The sequence below is a fragment of the Chiloscyllium plagiosum genome, chromosome 12, assembly GCF_004010195.1.
Source record: "Chiloscyllium plagiosum isolate BGI_BamShark_2017 chromosome 12, ASM401019v2, whole genome shotgun sequence".
Classification (NCBI taxonomy): domain Eukaryota; kingdom Metazoa; phylum Chordata; class Chondrichthyes; order Orectolobiformes; family Hemiscylliidae; genus Chiloscyllium; species Chiloscyllium plagiosum.
In genome coordinates this window covers 82295438-82316160 of record NC_057721.1, presented here as the reverse complement: position 1 = coordinate 82316160, position 20723 = coordinate 82295438, and the positions used below count along the sequence as shown (strand labels likewise).

At 41.9% G+C, this 20723-nt stretch overlaps 1 protein-coding gene across 1 annotated transcript in view; it reads left to right on the top strand.

Annotated features, from left to right (window-relative positions):
- gbe1b (glucan (1,4-alpha-), branching enzyme 1b) overlaps window positions 1-20723 on the top strand; it is a 611336-nt gene that overhangs the window by 309747 nt on the left and 280866 nt on the right. The window contains exon 5 of the mRNA XM_043701429.1: window positions 2264-2399. Within this exon, the coding sequence (XP_043557364.1) occupies window positions 2264-2399 (136 nt within the window). The remainder of the gene's footprint in view (window positions 1-2263; window positions 2400-20723) is intronic.

Here is a 20723-nt window from a genome sequence, read left to right as displayed (position 1 = left end):
AACTGCTCACTCTAACTATAAATTTCCTGCTACATATGGGATACTGTAGGACTGCTAACTTTGTATGGTTGTTTGAAAAGGGCAGGAACCTGAGTTAGTGCAAGCCAGTCAGCTTCACTTTGTTGATCGAATTATTGAGAAAAATTGAGGAACGATATAACTATCATTTGGAGAGAACAATTAATCAAGGCAGTCAGAAGAGACTTGTCAAGAGATACTTGTGTTATGTAGTTGACATGTAGTTTATCAAGGCTTTTGACACTGTCCCACATGTTAAGAAAAGAAAGACCACATGGAATCAGGGAAATGTGACATGTTGGAGCCAAAATCAGCTTAAGGCACGAAGTGAAACTTGATGGATGCTTTGCAAGGATGGTGACAGATGACATAAAATCTGGCAGAATTGTAGACTGAGGAGGACAGTTTGGAACTCCAAAAGGACATTGACAGTTTGGTGGAGTGGGCAACTAGGTGGCAAATGAGTTTCCATGCAGAGAAGTGTGAGGTGATGCATTTTGATCAGAAGAACTGCGAAAGACTATTTCAAATCGGGGTTACAATTGCAGGGGAGGGGGCTGAGAGAAGACTTGATAGAAGTTTTCAAAATCATAAGCAGGGTAGATAGAACAGGGCAAAACTGTTTTTGCTCATAAAATGCACAAGAAGAGGAAAGATTGGATGTACTGCAGTTTTGTTCTTGGGAACAGAGGATGCTGAGGAGAGATTTAATGGAGTGTCTAAAATTGATAGCCCTGATAGAGTGAATAGAAAGGATCCAGTTTTATTATCAGAATGTCTATTAACCAGGGATGCAGAATTAAAGTAGTAGGGAGAAAGATTTTTAAAACTTCATTCATGGGATGTGAATGTTCCACTCTGGATCCTCAATTTATTTCCCATCCCTAATTGTCCATGAGAAGATGGTGGTGGGCTATCTCCCAGAACTACTGCAGTTCTTGTGAAATAGCTATTGGAGCAGATTTTTCCCAGATTTTCACTGTGTCTTGGTACACGTGACAATAAATTCAATTCATTCATTTATCCAGTAATGGTGATGATAGGTGAGTTGAGAAGTTTTTATTTTAGTGATAGATTCTGGAATTTGCTGTTTGAAAGTTAGAGCAAAAATCCTGATCCAATTTTTTTAAAAATTGAATATACACTTGATTTGCTGTAAATTACAAGGCCAAATGGACCAATAACTGGAAGGTAGAATAAGATTAGATTGATAGTTATGTTATGGCTAGCAAAGGCATAATGAGTTGAATAGTTTCCTTCTGTGCTATAAATTTTCAACAGCGAGTTTTGAGAAGATTTGTAGCTGAGGTTGAGGGTCTGGATGTAGGTTTGCTTGCTGACCTGGAAGGATCATTATCAGTGAAGAAACATCTGAAAATGAACCTTTCAGCTCAGCAAGCAAACCTACATCCAAACTTTTCAGCACTTAGTCCTTTAAATCTGGTTTCATTCTAAAAAGTCTCTTCTGCAATCTTTCTATAGCTTAGATCCTCACTAATGTCTCATATGGAATTGGAATTAATGCGAAAGCTGAGAATTATTTTCTAGTGTTTGCTAAACTTTTATCATGTATTTTGTGCGATCCTTATCTAATAATAAAGCCATGGAGCACACCTTTTTTTGACATTTGTTACGATCCCAAAGAGGCCAGTAAATGTTTTTTTAAGAAAAACTTTGTTATGTGAAAGTGTGGCGCAGCAAAAATTCATATTTAAGACTTTCACTGGAACAAACAAAATTAATTGTTGGCAACTTAGACTTTAAGCTGTAGGACTTTCCCCTTTTATTTTTGAGACAATTGAATCATTATTTTACATGTCTGCTTTATACTGTCCCTGATTTAGAAATTCAACTTTCCTGGATCTCTTTGAAAGTCCCAAGGGTTTATTTTTTTCTTTTTTAAGCCTGGTAGCCTTTGACCCGAGAACTGTCTTCCATGATAAGGGTCTTTTCTAACATTTCTCCCTTTAGTGTGAGCGAAGCAAAACTTGAGTACAGATTATGCGAATGCTTTCAGTGTATCCTTAAATTTATGAAATAGCCTGAAAATATAACAACCGTATATTGCCTCAACTTATTCTTCTTTCCAAAATATATCACTTCACAATTCATGGCATGCTGTGTTTACAACATTGCTCAGTGTGGAGGCAGAGCAGGTGGTTAAGCTCCCCTCTGCTTGAATGGTTTACAAGACTGAGCTGTTGGTAATGTTACTGAAAAATAAACTGGCTTAATTTATTTGCAGCGCAAGTATCCTCATCCTCCGAGACCAAACAGTGTAAGAATCTATGAAGCACATGTTGGAATTGCATCGCCTGAGGGGAAAATTGCCTCTTATAAGAACTTCACACACAATATGCTGGTCAGAATTAAGAAGCTAGGTAAGCTATTGCAAAATGGTTGATTGCTGTGCCATGAACTAGTACTGCATTCAAAAAAGTACTGATAATATTTGAGAATTGATTAGGTCAGAGTGTGATTTCTATGTTTTCTGGAATACACAGGAGTTAACCGGATTCACTGTTAGTACACTGACATGGTGATGCCATGGCATATCAATGGGGACATGATTTTGAATCCCACTGTTTTAGGTCGTAAAATTCAGCAAAAATCTGGAATAAAAAAGTACCCTCATGACGACGATGAGAATGCCGTTGAGGTTCACTAATGTCCTTTAGGGAAGGAATTCCTCAGCTGATCTGGCCTGCATGTGACTCCAGACCTGCAGCAAAATGATTGACTATTAGGAGTGGGCAATGAATGATAGCCCAGTCAACAATGCGCACATCCCATCGATGAATATGTTAAAAATTCCTGGTGGGAATATTTTAATATGCAAGGGGATTCATTTGGTGCTTAGAAAATCTCAGGTTGTTAGGTGTAAAAAAGATTTGAGGTTGCACTGTGCTAGTGAGCAAGTTCACCAACAGAGACAGGCCTTAACCACAGTGTTGAATCACAAAAATAGAAATTGCTGCAGAAACTCAGCATCAGGTCTGGCAGTATCTGTGGAGAGAAAGCAGAGTTAATACTTTGAGTTCAGTGACCTGTCTTCCAAACTGTGGAACCACAGTTCTGATCTGCGATGGTCCTGGGGACTCGGTTGGTGCTCTGAACACTCCGGGTACTAAAAGTGGTGTTGGGCCATGAAAGAGATTCATCTGTTGGTGCCATGTTACTGAGATTCTGTGATGTCACTTCTGCCAACATCTTCCAGATTATTCCCAGTTTGAATTGCCAACCCCAGGTCAGGGGCAAGTTGTTTTTTTTAATTCACTCCATGGGTGTCGGGGGTGTTGGCAGGGTCTGCATTGAACCACAGCAGTAAAGGAGAAGAAAAACTATGAGGTTTCTACCCATGAATTGTTGAAGCTTGCAGATAAACTAAGCTCTAGTAAATTATTTCCATTATTGTTTGTGCCGCCACCTAATCTCTCAACAGTCATAGAGTCAGAGTCTCGGAGATGTACAGCATGGAAACAGACCTTTTGGTCCAACTCGTCCATGCCGGCGAGATATCCCAACCCAATCTAGTCTCACCTGCCAGCACCTGGCCCATATCCCTCCAAACCCTTCCTATTCATATATTCATCCAGATACCTTTTAAATGTTGCAATTATAGTAGTCTCCACCACTTCCTCTTCCTCTGGCAGCTCATTCCATACACGTACCACCCTCTGTGTGAAAAAGTTGCCCCTTAGGTCTCTCACACTAAACCTATGCCCTGTCATTCTAGACTCACCGACCCCACCGTAAAGACTTTGTCTATTTGTCCTATCCATGCCCCTCATGATTTTATAAACTTTTATAAGGTCACCCCTCAGCCTCTGACACTCCAGGGAAAACATCCCTAGCCTCTTCAACCTCTCCCTATAGCTCAAATCCTCCACCCTGGCAACATCCTTGTAAATCTCTTCTGAACCCTTTCAAGTTTCACAACATTTTTCCGATAGGAAGGAGACCAGAATTGCTTGCAATATTCCAACAGTGGCCTAACCAATGTCCTGTACAGTCGCAATATGACCCCCCAACTCCTATACTCAATACTCTGACCAATAAAGGAAAGCATACCAAATGTCATCTTCGCTATCCCATCTACCTGCGACTTTACCTTCAAGGAGCTGTGAACCTGCACTCCAAGGCCTCTTTGTTGAGTAACACTCCCTAGGACCTTACCATTAAGTGTATAAGTCCTGCTAAGATTTGCTTTCCCAAAATGCAACACCTCATATTTATTTAAATTAAACTCCATCTGCCACATCTCAGCCCATTCTCCCATTTGGTCAAGATCGTGTTGTAATCTGAGGTAATTTTCTGCAACTCCAGTTTTGGTGTGATCTGCAAACTTACCAACTATACTTCTTCTGCTCACGTCCAAATCATTTATATTAATGATGAAAAATAGTGGACCCAGCACCGATCCTTGTGGCACTCCACTGGTCACAGGCCTCCAGTCTGAAAAACAACCCTCCACCACCACCCTCTTTCTTCTACCTTTGAGCCAGTTTTGTAACGATCAGCCCCATCTCAGCTGAGGGCCACACTCTCTCAGGTTAGCCTTGAGTACACTTAGTGCAAAATTAATGCATCAGATATGTCAGGTGAATGGCTCTGTTGAGAATCATCAGTTAATGTCCAGTGTCTTAACAAAGTCACGTATGTCTATAAGCATACTTTTTGTTTGCGGAAAGCAGGTTAAGGACCAACCTGGTGGCTGCACTTGTAACAATAATGGTGTTTTTGACAAATTATAGTAAAATTTCTGTTGTTCACTTACAACAGACTCAGACAGTTGAGGAAATGTTGGATCGGGCCTGACGGGTTTAATTTACTAAAATTGGCAGATTTTTTTCAAAATGTATTATTTACTTGGTAAGAATAGATATCCGGTTGCAAGGGTGTCATGGGAAATCAAAAGGAAAACTGGTTAAAAATGTTCTTTATATTGCTCAGTTCAGGCTTGGCATAAAGCTGCTCTCATTTTACTCTGAGCATCTCTTGAACCACAAAAGGCATAGACCCTGATGGACCAATAAAATGTATTATTTCTGAAGCAGCAGCTTCTGTGCTGTGTTTGAATAACTTTCATGAATTTCTTTGTCTCTTCCTCTCTTTCAAGATGCTCCTTAAAATTTACCTCTCTGTTCAAGGTTTTGTATGTGAATATTTCTTTGTGGCTGGCTGTCAAATTTAGTTTCCTACTATTTCTATGAAGTGTCTTTAGATGTTTTACAAAGTTGAAAGTTCTGTGTCGTTGCAAGTGTTATCAAAGAGTGTCATCATGCTCAGTTTACCAAGATATGTCACTGAACGCAAGGCCTGTTTTCAGTGATTCCAACGGTAACTCACCTTTAGATAGGAACATCGTTTTGTATTTTTATACTAAAATATATGTGCAAGAAAAGTTTTAGACTGGAATTAATTTCCTTTAGTATCAGCGGGATTCTGAGTTTTTCTCTTGCTGGCAGCGTCACTCTAAAGTGTATCTCCATTGGGAGTCTAAATAGGTACATGTATTCCTGACTGCTGATTTAAATTTGATGCATTGGAATGAATGACTTACATTATGGCATGAGATAAGGAATGTGTGTTTCAAAGCTCCGAAGCAAGTCATGATCTGAGATGCTGGGCTTATACTCACATAACCCTATTATGAAGCTACCTGCTCTTTGAATGCCCCAAGTTAGTACAGAATAGTCCTCTGGGGAGCAGGTAAAAATTGCATTCTCTTTAAAAATTTGAGTAGTATGAAGTTAATTATTCATTTTTATTCTTTTTATTCTTTGCAGAGTATTCCACCCCCCCCCCACCCCCCCACCCCCCCACCTTCCCAATTAGTTGGGTTTTATTATCTGACAGCAAGTTGTTGACACCTATTTTTGTTGGCAAAGTGAATAGATGATCATTTTGTCCTTTTTATGACAAAGATAAAATACTGTGGATTCCATAAATCTGAAACAAAGGGAAAGCAGTACTCAGCAAAACTGGCATCATATATGGAGGGAAAAGCAGTTGAAAGTTTCAGTTTGAGGTTCAGCATGGGGTTAGATACAGAGTAGATATAGAAACTAGGAGTAGGTCATTTGGTCCTTTGAGCCTGCTCTGCCATTCAATAGGCTCAAGGCTGAGCCTCTATCTCAATGCCATTTTCTCAGTTTCTCCCTGCAGTGATTGGTACCAGGTGAGATCCTTGATTGAGGGAGCCCTGGCTGACAGATATAAATTAGAGTGTCAGAATCTCCTCACTTGAGGGACTGACTCTGAGCTGGCTGGCCACAGCCATTGTACATGTAATTAAAGGGTGACTTGGTGACAGGACACCAGCCTCTGTGTAGTTTTTTTCTGTGGTGACTAAAATGGGATGGTACATGCCTGAAGTACATTTCACTAGCAACAGTCATCTTTGAGTTTAGAAAGCATTTCTGGTATCATGCCTTTGTTTTGGAACCTTGGCTCATTCGATCCTGCTGTCGAAGACTGGGCCCAGTATGTGGAACGCATGTGATTGAAAAGCAGCAAGCATCATTTGCAATACACAGACTCCCAGATGTATGGATCATGGACAATGGGACACTATTTACCAGCTAGGAATATGAGTATTTCCTAAACTTGAATGGCATACAGCGTGTAAGGACAGCTCCATCTCCTCCATTGTCCAGTGGTCTGGCGGCAAGAGGTGTCCACATGTTAAGGGCAGGCCTATCAGTGTTACTTGACACCAAACTGTCCCGGTTCCTGTTCAATTAAAGGACCATCCCTCATGCAACAACAGGGATAGCTCCAGCAGAATTGCTAATGGGGAGAAGTCTCCACATCAGGTTAAATCTGATATTCCTGGACATGGGGGGAGGGTGAGATGGCAGCAGGAATGCCAGTGCCAGCCACATGCTTCCTCCAAGTGAGACAGAGAGAGAGAGAGAGAAACACACAAGTTTTTTTCAGGAGATGATGTTCGGTGCTGGAACTATGGAAATGGTCCTGTAGAGGTATGAGGCGAAGTCGGCATGAACTCAGGTCTCGTGACATACAAAATTCGGGTAGGTCATGTTGTCCTGAGCAAACATGTGAATCACCTGAAAGCTGCTACCTTGCAAATGGGGCAGGAGTAAAATATACCTGGCCCCTCAGAACAGCCAGAAGGTCTGTGTGTTCTCCTCCTCCATTTAGTGTTGAGTCCAAGATGGATGCAGCCTCGATACCATTAGCGCCGGAAGAAGAGAAGGAAACTCTCCCGAGCTGCAAGAGATGAGCTACCGTCTGGTGCATGCCACCCTGTCAGAGTCTGAATCAGAGGAACCAGACTTGGGATGAAACCATTGCAGGACAAGCTTCGAGAAAGACCAGTCCTACATCCCTGGACTCGGAGGGTTCTGGGGGGGGGAAGGGAGGAGAGGTGTTGTTGCAGTGATTGGAAACAGATGGATCTCATTGACTATGAGATCCTTGATTGGCCCAGGTTAACAACCCCAATCAGAGAGCTCTGGGTAATAGATATTAACAGGAGATTCAGAATCTCCTCACTTGAGGGACTGACTCTGAGCTGGCTGGCCACAGCTAGTGTCCTGTGCACATATAAATGAAGGGTGACTTGGTGATGGGATATGGGCCTCTGTGCAGTTATTTCATTCTCCATGCCCCTGATGTTTTTAAACATTATAAATCTCTTCCTTGAATATACTGAATCACCCAGTCTCCACAGTTCCCTCTATGATGTTCCCATCAAAGAGTCCCTGGACAGGGACAACACAGGGTTAGGATCAGAGTAAAGTGCACTCTACATCATTACCATCAAATAATTCCTCAGGCAGGTACAGCGTGTGGTTAGATAAAGAGTGAAGCTTCTGTTACACCGTCCCTATCAAACGCACCTCGGGCCGGTACAGCATAGTGTATTGTAGTACCAAACAATTTATATTTACATAATGAGGCACCTCACAGAAATATTTTTAAAATAATTATAATGTAGAACCGCATTGCAATATTAGGTCGATGATCAAAAGCTTGGTTAAAGGGATTTATAATCAGAGTTTTTCAAAGAAGAAAATGTATACAGAACTTGGGAACTAAGCAATTTAAGGCATGGCTGCAAATAATGAAGGAGCAATGATATGAATGCAATGGAGACCAAAATTACAGGAATGCAAATATCAGAGAGTTGCTGAGTTTGAGAAGATTGCATAGATCAGGAAGGACAGGGGCCATGGGGGAATTTGAAAATGGGGATGAGAATGTTAAAATTGAAATGTTGTTTGACTGGGGACTAAAATAGGTCAAATTGGTTGAATTTATAATTAAATATTGGGTGATTCATCAGTCTGAAGTTTTCAAGGTATTGAGAGAGAACTAGTGTGGATTTGTAAAGGGCTGGTCATGCCTGAGGAATCTAATTGAATTTTGTGTGGAAGTGACTGAAGTAGTGTACCAGGGAATGCCTGAGGCAGTTATTTATATGGATTTCCAGAAGGCATTTGATAAAGTTCCCGATAAGACATTATTAGTTAAAATTGAAGCTCATGGAATTGGAATCAAGTTATAGACTTGATTAAGTAATTGCTTGAGTGACAGGGGATAGATAGTATGGGTAATGGTCTCATTGGCAGGATGTGACTAGTAATATCCATAAGGATCTGCATTGAGCCTTAGCTATTTGTTTTAGTTGTTAGCAGCATGGATAATGGGATGCAAAGTAGGATAGATGCATTCAGTAATGGCATTAAGATGGGTGATATTGTAAGTAGTGTTGATGGAAGCGTGAGTAGGCTGCACTTAGTTTTGGTACAAGCGCATTCCTTTCAGGAGGAGCCATCAGCAGCCAGAGGGAAGAGCCTATACAGGGGAAAATGTAAAATCGAGCCCGGGGTTTCTCGGTATGGGCACATTCCTTTCAGGAAGAGCCAGCAGCCACCCATTCTGGGGAAGCTTCCTACCCTTGTCACGGGAGAAAAGGAGCATGGTGTCGGATTGGTTGCTGCTAATTTGTATTAATCCATTCATTCCCTTGATGTTAAGGTGATGGAATTTCACTGCAGTACAGGGTGAGTGTGCCTCAGCCTTTCTAAAGGGTTAGTACAGTTTGTTCATCTTCTGGTTAACACATGGAGTCCGGCGAGTTAGATAAGTAGGAGTGCACAACTAGATGGCATATTTATAAAGTGAGCGACTTGAAAAGGATGCAAGGGGCAACATTTTTACACAGAGAACATTTTTTATGTGGAACGAACTGCCAGAGAATGGTGGATGCAGGTCTAGTTATAACTTTTGAAAGATATTGGATAATTTCATGAATAGGAAAGGTTTGAAGGGTTATGGGCCAAGTGCAGGCAGGTGGGATTAGTTTAGACTGGGAACATGGTCAGCCCTTGGACTAGTTGGACCAAAGGGTCTGTTTCTGTGCTGTGCTGCTCTATGACTTGAGTGGGGGTGGCTTTTGTTACTGTAATTTTTAAGTAGCTAACTGAAATTTTACTTGTAATTGAACAGCCAATACAGGATTCATCACGTCAGTTGGTGGGATTTTGTGTTCTACCTGTGAGATTTGGTTAATAACAGAAGCAAAGAACATCCTTGATATTTACACCTGCAGGAAGTGTACTCACTTTCAGCTGACAATGAATGAATGGGTCGCCACAGAAATGTCAGAGAGAGGGTCATAGACAGAAGCTATAGAAATGTGGTCACGCCCAAGGTAAAGGAAGCTAGATGGGTGATTGCTAGACAAAGCAGGCAGTCAGTGCAGGTGCCCCCTGCTGCTCTTTCCCTGTCAAACAGGTATTCAGTTTTGGGTACTGATGAGGGGATGGCCCATTTGGTGGGCCAGCAGCAGCAGCCAGAGTGGTGGCACCACAGCTGACCCTGCTGTACAGAGGGAAGGGACAAAGCAAAGTAGATCAACAGTAATTGGAGATTCACTAGCTAGAGGCACAGATAGGTGCTTATGTGGGCGTGAGAGATACTCCAAATGGTATGTTGTCTTCCTGGTGCCAGCGTTATGGGTGTCTCTGTGTGAGAGTACAGGGCATCTTGAAATGGAAGGGTAAACAGACAGAAGACATCGTCCACATGGGCACAAATGACACAGATAGGAAGAGTGACAAGGTCGTGCGACAACAGTTCAGGATATTAGATAGTAAACTGAAAAGAGGCACCTCGAGGGTAGTAATCTCAAGACTACTCCTCATGCCATGTGCTACTGAGGCTAGGAACAGAGACATATTATAATTGAACACCAAGGTAAAGAGCTGGTGTAGGTGGGAGGGCTTCAGACATGTGCATCATTGGGATTTCTTCCAGGGAAGGTAGGACCTGTACAAAAAAGGACAGATTGCACCTAAACAGGAGGAGCATCAATATCCTGTTTGGGGGATATGATAGTGCCACTCAGAAGGATTTCAATTAGTGTAACGGGGGTTGGGAACTCAGGGAACAGGTCAGTCAGTATAGACATTGGGGAAGAGCTTGAGTTTAGGGCAAATATAGCTAAGAGCCATCAGCAGTCAGAGGGAAGAGCCTATACAGGCTGAGTTTGCTGAGCTGAGCAAAACTAGAGGCCTGGGCTATATTTGCTTCAATGCAAGAAGTGTTACAGGTAAGATTGATGAACTTAGGGTATGGATTAATATATACAATTATAGTATTTCTATCAGAGACATGGTTGAAAGAGGGAGGATTGGCAACTTAATATTTCAGGATATCGATATTTTAGACAAGACAGAGGAGGAAGCCAAGAGGTGGGGGAGTTGCGTTACAGTTTAGGGAGCATATCACAGCTGTCTTGAGGGAGGACACCCTGGAGGGATCTTGCAGAGGGGCGTTATAGATACAGCTCAGGAATAGGAAGCATGCAATCACAATGCTGGGATTGTACTACTGAGCTCCCAGTTGTCAGCAAGAGATAGACAAAGAGATATGTAGTCAGATTGTGGAAAGATGTCAAAATAACAGGATTGTTGTGGTGGGTGATTTGAACTTCCCCCATATTGACTGGGATTCCCTGGGTATGAGAGTTTGGTTGGAGAGCAGTTTGTCAGTTGTGTCCAAGAGGGTGGTTTTGAAACAATATGTGGATAGTCAATGAAGACAGGGTCCATACAGGGCCTGGTACTGGGAAATAAGCCCAGACAAGTGATCAAAGTTTTAGTGGGAGAACATTTTGGGAATAATGACCATAATTCGATAAATCTTCGGATGCTTATGGATAAGGACAAAAGTGGACCTCGGATGAAGTTGTTAAATTGTGGAAAGGCCAACCATAGCCAAATTAGGCAAGGTTTGCAGAACTTTGATTGGGATCAGCTGTTTGAGGGTAAATCCACATCTGACATGTGGGAGTCTTTTAAGGACCAATTGATTAGAGTGCAGGACAGGCATGTATCTGTAAAAATGAAGGACGGGAATTTGCAGAATTCGAGAACCTTGGCATTTGTCAGCTTAGTCAAATAAAAAGGAAGCATATCTTGAAGAAAAAAAGAGAAAGTAGGAAGGAACTCAAACAGGGAGGTTGGAGGGCTAAAAGGGGCTATGAAATGTCCTTGGCTAGTAGGGGTGAGGAAAATCCCAAGGCATGTTATATATAGATTAGGAGCAAGAGAGTAACCCACTCAAGGATAAAGGAGGGAGGTTATGTGTGGAGCCAGAGGAAATGGGTGAGATCCTTGATAAGCACTTTTATATCAGTATTTACCAAAGAGAAGGACATGAGGAATGTTGAGGTTCAGGAAAAGTGTGTGAATACTCTCGGGCAGGTCAACATAATGAAGGAAGAAGTGTTGGGTGACTTGAAATACATTAAGGTAGACAAATCCCCAAAGGCCAGATGGAATTTAACCCAAGACGCTGGGAGGTTTTATGACGTTGAAGACATATACTGTACCTTTAAGGGATAGAGAATGATGATCTGAACTGTGAACTTATAAGTGCCTGTGTATGTGACAAAATGGCAGTCCCAAAGTCGACTGGAAAATTGAAAATATGTAACATGTGGCTGTGAAATGGATACCTGAGTTTAGGTTGCTGGTCTTGTAATCAGTTTAAATTGTGCCCCAGAATATTAAAACCCAGTCGAGTTTGAATTTATTGTTTTGCCAACATCAAACCAATGAGATGATCCGATGTTAGGGATACAAGAATGCAGTCATTTTGAAAACTGGTCAGAGAGCAAATGCCATAAGAGAGAAACTGCTGGAAAGCTAATTGTGCATCTAACATCTTGCTCTCAAAGAAATTACATAACACTCTCTATCAAAGATACCTCTTCATGTGAAACATACTCACAGTAAAAAGAAAGACAATGACCCAGGGAGATCAGCAGCAAGAAAATTTGAAGACAGCAGAGAAGATAAAGACTGTGATTTTGTAATTAAGCTAATTTTATTACATGTCTTATTGCAACAGCATATTGCTATAGAGTTGGAGTCAGAGAGTAAGCAGTTAAGAGAAAGGAGAGGCTTAGTTTTGTGAATTATTTTTGTTTAATGTTCACTTTCAGAGTAAGAAAATAAATTGATATTATTTTCTTTAAATAGTAGAATTTAGGAATTCTCTGCCGAGCTTTTCTGATGTTTAGTTTAATTAACAGAAAAGGTTCACCTCTGTGTCGTAACAGAGGCTAGGGAGGAAATAGCTGGGGCCGTAAGTGATATTTTTGCATCCCCTGTGGCCTCAGGCGAGATTCCAGAGGACTGGAGAATGATCAATGATGTTCCTTTGTTTAAGAAGGGAAAGAAAGATAATCCAGGAAATTACAGGCCAGTGAGCCTGACATCAACAGTGGAGAAGCTGTTGAAGAAGATACTGAGAGACGAGATCTATTCATTTGTTAGTGATAGTATGGGTTTGTGCGGGGAAGGCCTATCTCACCAAACTGATTTGAGTCTTTTGAGGAGGTGAAAAAAATGATTGAGGCAAGGGTAGTGGATGTTGTCTACATGGACTTTCCTGATGAAGGGCTTATGCCCAACACATTGACTCTCCTGCTCCTCAGATGCTGCCTGACCTGTGCTTTTCCAGCACCACAATTTTCAACTCTACCTGGAGTTTAGTATGGCAATTGATAAGGAACCTTATGGCAGGCTGTTACAAAAGATACTGTCTCGTGTGATCCAGACTGATCCAAGTTGGCTTGTTGGATACAAAACTGGCTACATCTTCAAAGATAGACGGTGGCTTTAGAAGGCTGCTTTTCAGAATGGGGATTGGTAATTGGTGGTGTTCCACAGGTATCGGCTGCTGGAACCTTTGTTGGTTGTAATATATAAAAAATGATTTGGGCACAAATATAGGTAGTCTGATCAGTATGTTTGCAGATGACACCAACATTGATAGAGTTGCAATTAGTGAGGAGATTGTCAAAGGATGCAATGCGATATACATAGATTCAAAGAGTGTGGTGCTGGAAAAGCACGGCTGGTCAGGCAGCATCCGAGGAGCAGGAGAGTTGACATTTTGAGCTTAAGCTGTTCATCAGGAATGAGGGGGTGAACCAAGGGGGCTGAGAGATAAATGAGACGGGTGGGCTGGGGAGGGAAGGTAGCTGAGAGTGCAATAAGTAGATGAAGGTGGTGGCAAAGGTGATAGGTCAGAGCAGATAGGTGGGAAGGAAGATGGACAGGTAGGACAGTTCAAGAGGGCAGTGCTGATTTGGAGGGTTGGATCTGGGATAAGATGTGGAGAGGGGAAATGGGCAAACTATTGAAATCCATGTTGATCATCTGTGGTTGGAGGGTCCCAAGGAGGAATATGAAGCGTTCTTCCTCCAGCTAGTATTTGGTGGTGAAGGAAGTCTAGGACTTTCATGTCCCTGGCATAGTAGGAGGGGGAGTTGAAGTGATCGAGCACAGGGCGGTGGGTTATTAAGTGGGTGTGTCCTAGAGATGTTCCCTGAAATATTCCGCAAGTTGGAATCCTGTCTCTCCAGTATGGAGGAGACCACATCGAGAGCAATGGACACAGTAGATGATGTGTTTGGGAGTACAAGAAAATCTCTACTGGATATGGAAGAATCCTTTGGGGCCTTGGATGAAGGTGAGGGGGGAGGAGTGGACACAAGTTTTACACTTATTGCGGTGGAAGGGGAAGGTGCCGGGAGTGGAGGGTGGTTTGGTGTTTGGGGAGTGGGACGGAAATATGGTGGTGGTGATGGTGAACCTAACAAGAGAGTCACTGAGGGAATGGTCTCTCCAGAACGCAGATAGGGGTGGGGAGGGAAATATATTCCAGGGTGGGGTGTGTTTGAGGGTGGCGGAAATGGCGGAGGATGATGCATTGTATCTGGAGGTTGGTAGGGTGGAAGGTGAGGACAGGGTGGTGTTCTGTCCTTGTTGTGATTTGAGAGGTGGGGGTTCAAGGGCAGAGGTGCAGGTAGTGGAGGAGATGTGATGGAGGGCATTGTCGATCACGTAGGAAGGGAAATTGCAGTGTTTGAAGAAGGAGGTCATCTGGGATGTTCTATGGTGGAATTAGTCCTCCTGGGAACAAATGCGATGGAGTTGGCGGTATTGGGAATAAGGGATAGCATTTTTGCAGGAGGCAGGGTGGCAGGAGGTGTAGTCCAGGTAGCTATGGGAGTCGGTGGGTTTGAAGTAGATGCCTGTGTTAAGCCGGTTGCCGGAAATGGAGATGGAGAGGTCCAGGTAAGGGAAGGGTATCCAAGATGGTACAGGTGAACTTGAGGTTGGGTGGAAGGTGTTCGTGAAGTTGATGAACTGTTCAATCTCCTCATGGGAGCACAAAGTGCCGCCGATACAGTCATCGATGTAGTGTAAGAAAAGGTGGGGAATGGTGCTGGTGTAGCTGTGGAAGATGGACTGTTCCATGTACCTGACAAAGAGGCAGACAGACCAGCAGACAAGTACTGCATCTACTTCCAGGATGACCGATTCCACCATAAAACATCCCAGATGGCCTCCTTCTTCAAAGACCATAATTTCCCCTCCAACATGATCGATGATGCCCTCCTACTTCCACTTCCTACACCTCCACCCCCAAACCCCACCCCTCCAATCGCTACAAGGACCAGCTGTGCTTTTTCAGTCTCACACTCTTCGATTCTGATCTCCAACATCTGCAGTCCTTACTTTCTCCTCCGATATACTTAGATTACAGACTTGGACTTGCCAGAGAAATGACATATTGGGTTTAATCCAGACGTATTGAGGTGATGTATTTTGGAAGATTAATTTCAGGTGTGAATGGCAGAACCCTTAAGAGCATTGATATGCAGCAGGATCTTGGGCATATTAATCCTCAGATCCCTGAAAGTGGCAACACATGTGGATAAGTTGGTCAAGTAGGTATACAGCTCACTTGCCAGGGCATTCAGTATAAAAGTTGGCAAGTTATGTCACAGCTGTCCAAAACTAGGCCACATTTGGAATATTGTTTGCAGTTTGGGTTGCCACACTGCCAGAAGGACGTGGATGCTTTGGAGATGGTGCAGAGAACGTTTACCAGGATAATTGCCTGCATTGGTGGGTTTTAGTTTTATTTTGATTAGATTAGATTCCTTACAGTATGGAAACAGGCCATTTGGCCCAACAAGTCCACACTGACCCTCCAAAGAGTCACCCACCCAGACCCATTCCCCCACCCTATATTTACCCCTGACTAATGCATCTAACACTATGGGCAATTTAGCATGGCCAATTCACCTAACCTCCATATCTTTAGATTGTGAGAGGAAACCGGAGCACCCGGAGGAAACCCACGCAGACACGGGGAGAATGTGCAAACTTCACACAGGCAGTCGCCTGAGGCGAGAATCGAACCCGGGTCCCTGGTGCTGTGAGGCAGCAGTGCTAACCACTGTGCCACCGTGCCACCTACTCTGATTGTTTTCACTGGAAAGACAGAGCCTGAGAAGTGACCTGATAGAGGTCTACAAAATTGTGAGGTATAGATAGGGTGGATAGTCAGATTTTTTTTTTACCAGGGTAGCAAAGTCAACCACAAGAGGACACAGGTTCAAGGTGAGATGGGGAAAGTTTAGGGGAGAAGTGTAAAGAAACTTTTTCACACACCGTGTCGGGTGTCTGGAGTGCACTGCCAGTGGAGGTGGTAGAAGCAAGCACATAGACACATGAATGGGAGGCGAATAGAAGGATAGATATTGCACATGGGCAGTAAGCAGTGGGTCTAAATAAGGATTAGGATTTAGCGTAGGCTTGGTGGGCCAAAAGGCATGTTCCTGTGGTGTAGTTTATTGTGTAAGTGAATTGAATAGTTAATGTGGCTGATGCATTTTAGAGCAAAGAAATGTGGAATCCAAAACAGATGAAGCAGAGTATTTTCGAAATGAAGAACTCCTCAAAACAGTGGAGGTCCAAAGACATTTAGAGGGTCTGGGTACAACATTAAAATGTTAAAACAGCTACAGAAAATAGTGAAAAAAATACTGCTGACCTTTATATCTACAGGACTAGAATGTGTGATGTAGGTCAGGTTGGGAGTAATTGGACTCGTGGTCATCATGTTTGCGAGTTGTACTTTAGCTAAAAGTAAGTGCTTAGAGCAGTTCTCAACACCAGAACTGTGTCAACATTTGCACCCTGTGAACAAACTAAAAATTCACACCAATGGCAAGCGGCCCCCTGTACCTAACCTTTGGAATTACTAACTTAGTATAAATTATGGAACCATGCCCCCCACTCCCCCAATTTGGTGGAATCTTTGGAAGGTTAATTTTCCTCAAGCTAGCTGTATACTTGTACTATTCTGATGTTGATATGTTATACAGACTTGATATTTAGTGACATTTTTGCAAATCCTCATGACCAGGACTTTCCAATTTCTTATTCTGTGCTTGTGGATATTGCTGTATCATAATCATACAAAACTAAGCCAATTCAACAATAAACAATTCAAACCGAGCTGGACTGGATGTAATGATACAATAAAGAAGAAAGGTAAGTTACATAAGTAAAATGCAAACTGGCTGAGGAGTTTAGCACAATTTACATCCTTTAATTTCCGCTGATTTGGAATTGTGGTGATATCCTTACAGTTTAATTGTTGTGCATCTGGACAATTGCTGCTTTTTATTTGAAGTCAGTGTATAAGCATATGGTTCAGCATAATGAAGATCCTCATTATTCAGAGAGATGTGCTCCTCTTCATACCTTCCCAGAGATCATATCATGCTGATGGATTGCTTGGCAACTGCATAAAAGATTTTTAAATGAATAGATTTGTTGGCTTGAAATAAAAATACTGTAGTTTGCAAAGCAATTACTGTAGGTTTAAAGTGGTAATAAAGTCTGTTTTGATAAAATTTAAATGAATTTTATTTATTTTAGATTCATAGAGCTGTTTGATCATGGAAAAGATGTTGCCTTAATTGCCATTTTTGAATGTGGTTTATGTTCTCATTATTTAAATAGTGGATGCGACTGGAATCTGCAAGAAACACAATGGCATTTGAGCTATGGATTTATGCTCATCAATTCCAATCAGGTCAACTGCAAACCAGAATTAGTCCCATTGCACCAGGAACTTGATGCATTCTCTCTCAACTTATTCAGTGAAGCATTTCTCTCCCTTAATCTTATTAGTCTCATTCTAACTTGTGTTTGTGCCGATTTTAATGTCTGTCAGGGTCATGTTTGTCTGTCAAGCAATTTCACTCTTCATTGTTCCCATTGTCTGGCTGTCCCTCACTTGAGTCTGCTTGTGCCGTACTCTCTCCCTTGCCCTCACTTGGGTCACACTTCTTCCCTTGCTTCCTCCCTCCCCTTCTTTGCTTTAGTGTGCCTTGTTGTCCACCTCTCCCTGTTCCTTGTGTTGCAGAACGGACACTTCAGAACTAAATTTCGCTGAGATAAAGTAAATAAGTGCAAAGTGCGGCAGATGCATTCAATTCTGGTCTCCGTGCTATTGGAAGGATGTTGTGAAATGTGAAAGGGTTCAGAAAAGATTTACAAGGATGTTGCTATGGTTGGAGAATTTGAGCTATCGAGAGAGGCTGAATAGACTGGGGCTATTTTCTCTGGAATGTTGGAGGCTGAGGGGTGACCTTATCGAGGTTTATAAAACCGTGAGGGGCGTGGATAGGGTGAATAGGCAAGATGGAGAAAGTGAGGTCTGCAGATGCTGGAGATCAAAGTTGAAACTTTATTGCTGGAACAGCACAGCAGGTCAGGCAGCATCCAGGGAACAGGAGATTCGACGTTTCGGGCATAGGCCCTTCTTCAGTGAATAGGCAAGATCTTTTCCCCAGAGTAGGGGAGCCTAAAACAAAAGAGCATAGCTTTAAGGTGAGAGGGAAAACATTTAAAAGGGACTAGAGGGGCAACGTTTTCCACACACAGAGTGGTGCGTGTGTAGAATAAGCTGCCAGACGAGGTGGTGGAGGCTGGTACAATAACAACATTTAAAAGGCATCTGGATGGTTGTATGAATAGGAAGAGTTTAGAATGATATGGCCAAATGCTGGCAAATGCAACTAGATCAATTTGGGATATCTGGTCAGAATGGATGATTTGGACCAAAAGGGTCTGTTTCCGTGCTGTATGTCTCTATGACTTCAATACCATCAAAATGTTACAAATCGCACAACACCAGGTTATAGTCCAACTGGTTTAATTGGAAGCACACTAGCTTTCCTAGCATCCTAGTTTAATTGGAAAGCTATTGTGCTTCCAATTAAACCTGTTGGATTATAACCTGGTGTTGTGTGATTTTTAACTTTGTACACCCCAATCCAACACTGGTATCTCCAAATCATGACCAAAATGTTGGAAAAGCTCAACAAGCTTGGCTGCATCTCTGGATAGCAAAATAGTAAACACTTTAATTCTGAGCAAATTATCATTGTTAACATTGTTTCTCACCTTTAAAGATTTTGCTTGACCTTTTGAGTATTTCCTGCAAAGTAAATAAGGATGCCGTTATATGGATCTATTAGGAAAATAAGATAAGGCATTAGGAGAAGTAGCTTGACAAAATGTGAGGAAAGAAAATCATGTCAGTGGTGCTTGCAAGATTATTTCAGTTTGTCCATGGGATGTCACTGGCTAAGCGAACACTTGTTGCCCACCCAGAGAGTCTTTATGAGGCAACTGCATTGCTGTGGGTCTGCAGTTGCATGTAGGCCAGATTGGGTATGGACGGCAGATAGTTTCTCTAAAGGATGTCAGTGAACCAGATGCATTGGTTATATAGTCATCCTTGGGTTAGATTTCCATTTCATTTAAATTTTCACTATCTGCCGTGGCGTAATTTGAAACCATGTTTTCAGAACATTAGCTTGGGGTTTTTCTGGATTACTAGTCAAAAGACATGATCACTACACCACTACTTCACTGTTGTCAGTGAATACAGGAAAGAGGCAGAGAGGCAAGAGTGAAATTGAAATATTCTTCCATTACCACAACAGCAAGAGGGAAGTGTTTCAAAATCCTAAGAGACCCAAATAGAATTGACCATGATGGCACTAACATTGCACAGCCAATAAATGGCCACTGAGATTTTGGCCTGAACGATATAATGGGGACTGGAGAGCATCAATAAGTCTCTCAGGAAAAGTTAAATGACATTAGATCTAATAAGAAAATTTAGAAGTTTCTTTTGAAAGAATCCGTGATCAAGGAAAAAAAACAAATCTTTCCACAACAGGAAGAGAACAATGTCTTGAGAGCTCCAGAAAAATTTGTCTTACTTCCATAACCATAAAACTAATCTCATTCATGCAGAGTGCCAGGTAGTGTTATGAAAAAAGTTATAATTATTAATAATCTGAAGTATTTTAGAAAATTTGAGCTGCACATTAACGATGCCATTAGCCAGTTGTTTGAATGCATTAGGATGAAGTCGATCAGAATCTATGGTTTTGTCACCTCACAGCTCCAACAGTTTGCTCAGTGCCACTGTACCATGTTTATTGAAAATTTTGAGCTCCTCCCTCACTTTCATTTCTAGCTGTCAACAGCTGTTCTGGGATGTTGCCTATATCATCTGTAATGAAACTCATTGTAAAATACATGTTCAATACCTATCCTATCCCTATTGCTAACTCCTTTTCATTATTAATTCCCCAGGCTCACTTTCTACTCTGCTAAATCTCACTGACTAACTCTTTTAAAATATTATTAGAAACTTTTACTGTCTGACTTACGTTTTTAAACCCGCTTTTTCCAATTCTTTTGCCGCATTATTTAGCTCTTAATCATTCTTTGCTGTTCTTTGTGTTTTGTCCAGTCTTTTGACTCTGACACCTGTCTTTCAGGCATCATTTGCTTTTTCTTTAAGTTTCATACAATCTGTAACTTGGTACTCCATTGTGGATGATGAGTCTGCTAATTTTCTGCCATTGCATCGGAGTTGACTTAGTTGCCAGATTACTTCAATAGATTTGCTTTCATACCTCATAATTGTCCTCATTAAAGTTTAAAATATTGGTTTAATAATATTAGAATTGCTGAGAAGGGACACACTTTGTCAAAGCTTTCTACATTGCATTTATCAGGACAATTTGCAAGAAAAGTAAGCGAAAACCTAAGTGAAGTGAAACCATTTAGGCTGTATGAGATGAGAATGCTAATTGGTTCACAAGTGAACTATGAATGGGGTAGACGTTCCTTTTGAGAATGCAGCAGTTAAAGATGACTGATAGGTAACTGCCAAGCTTTGTTTAGATTTCAGACAATTTAATTCTGAATGTTAAGGGCATTGTCCTGAGAAATGAGTGAGAGTATGCTGTCACCTGTTTTGTGTTG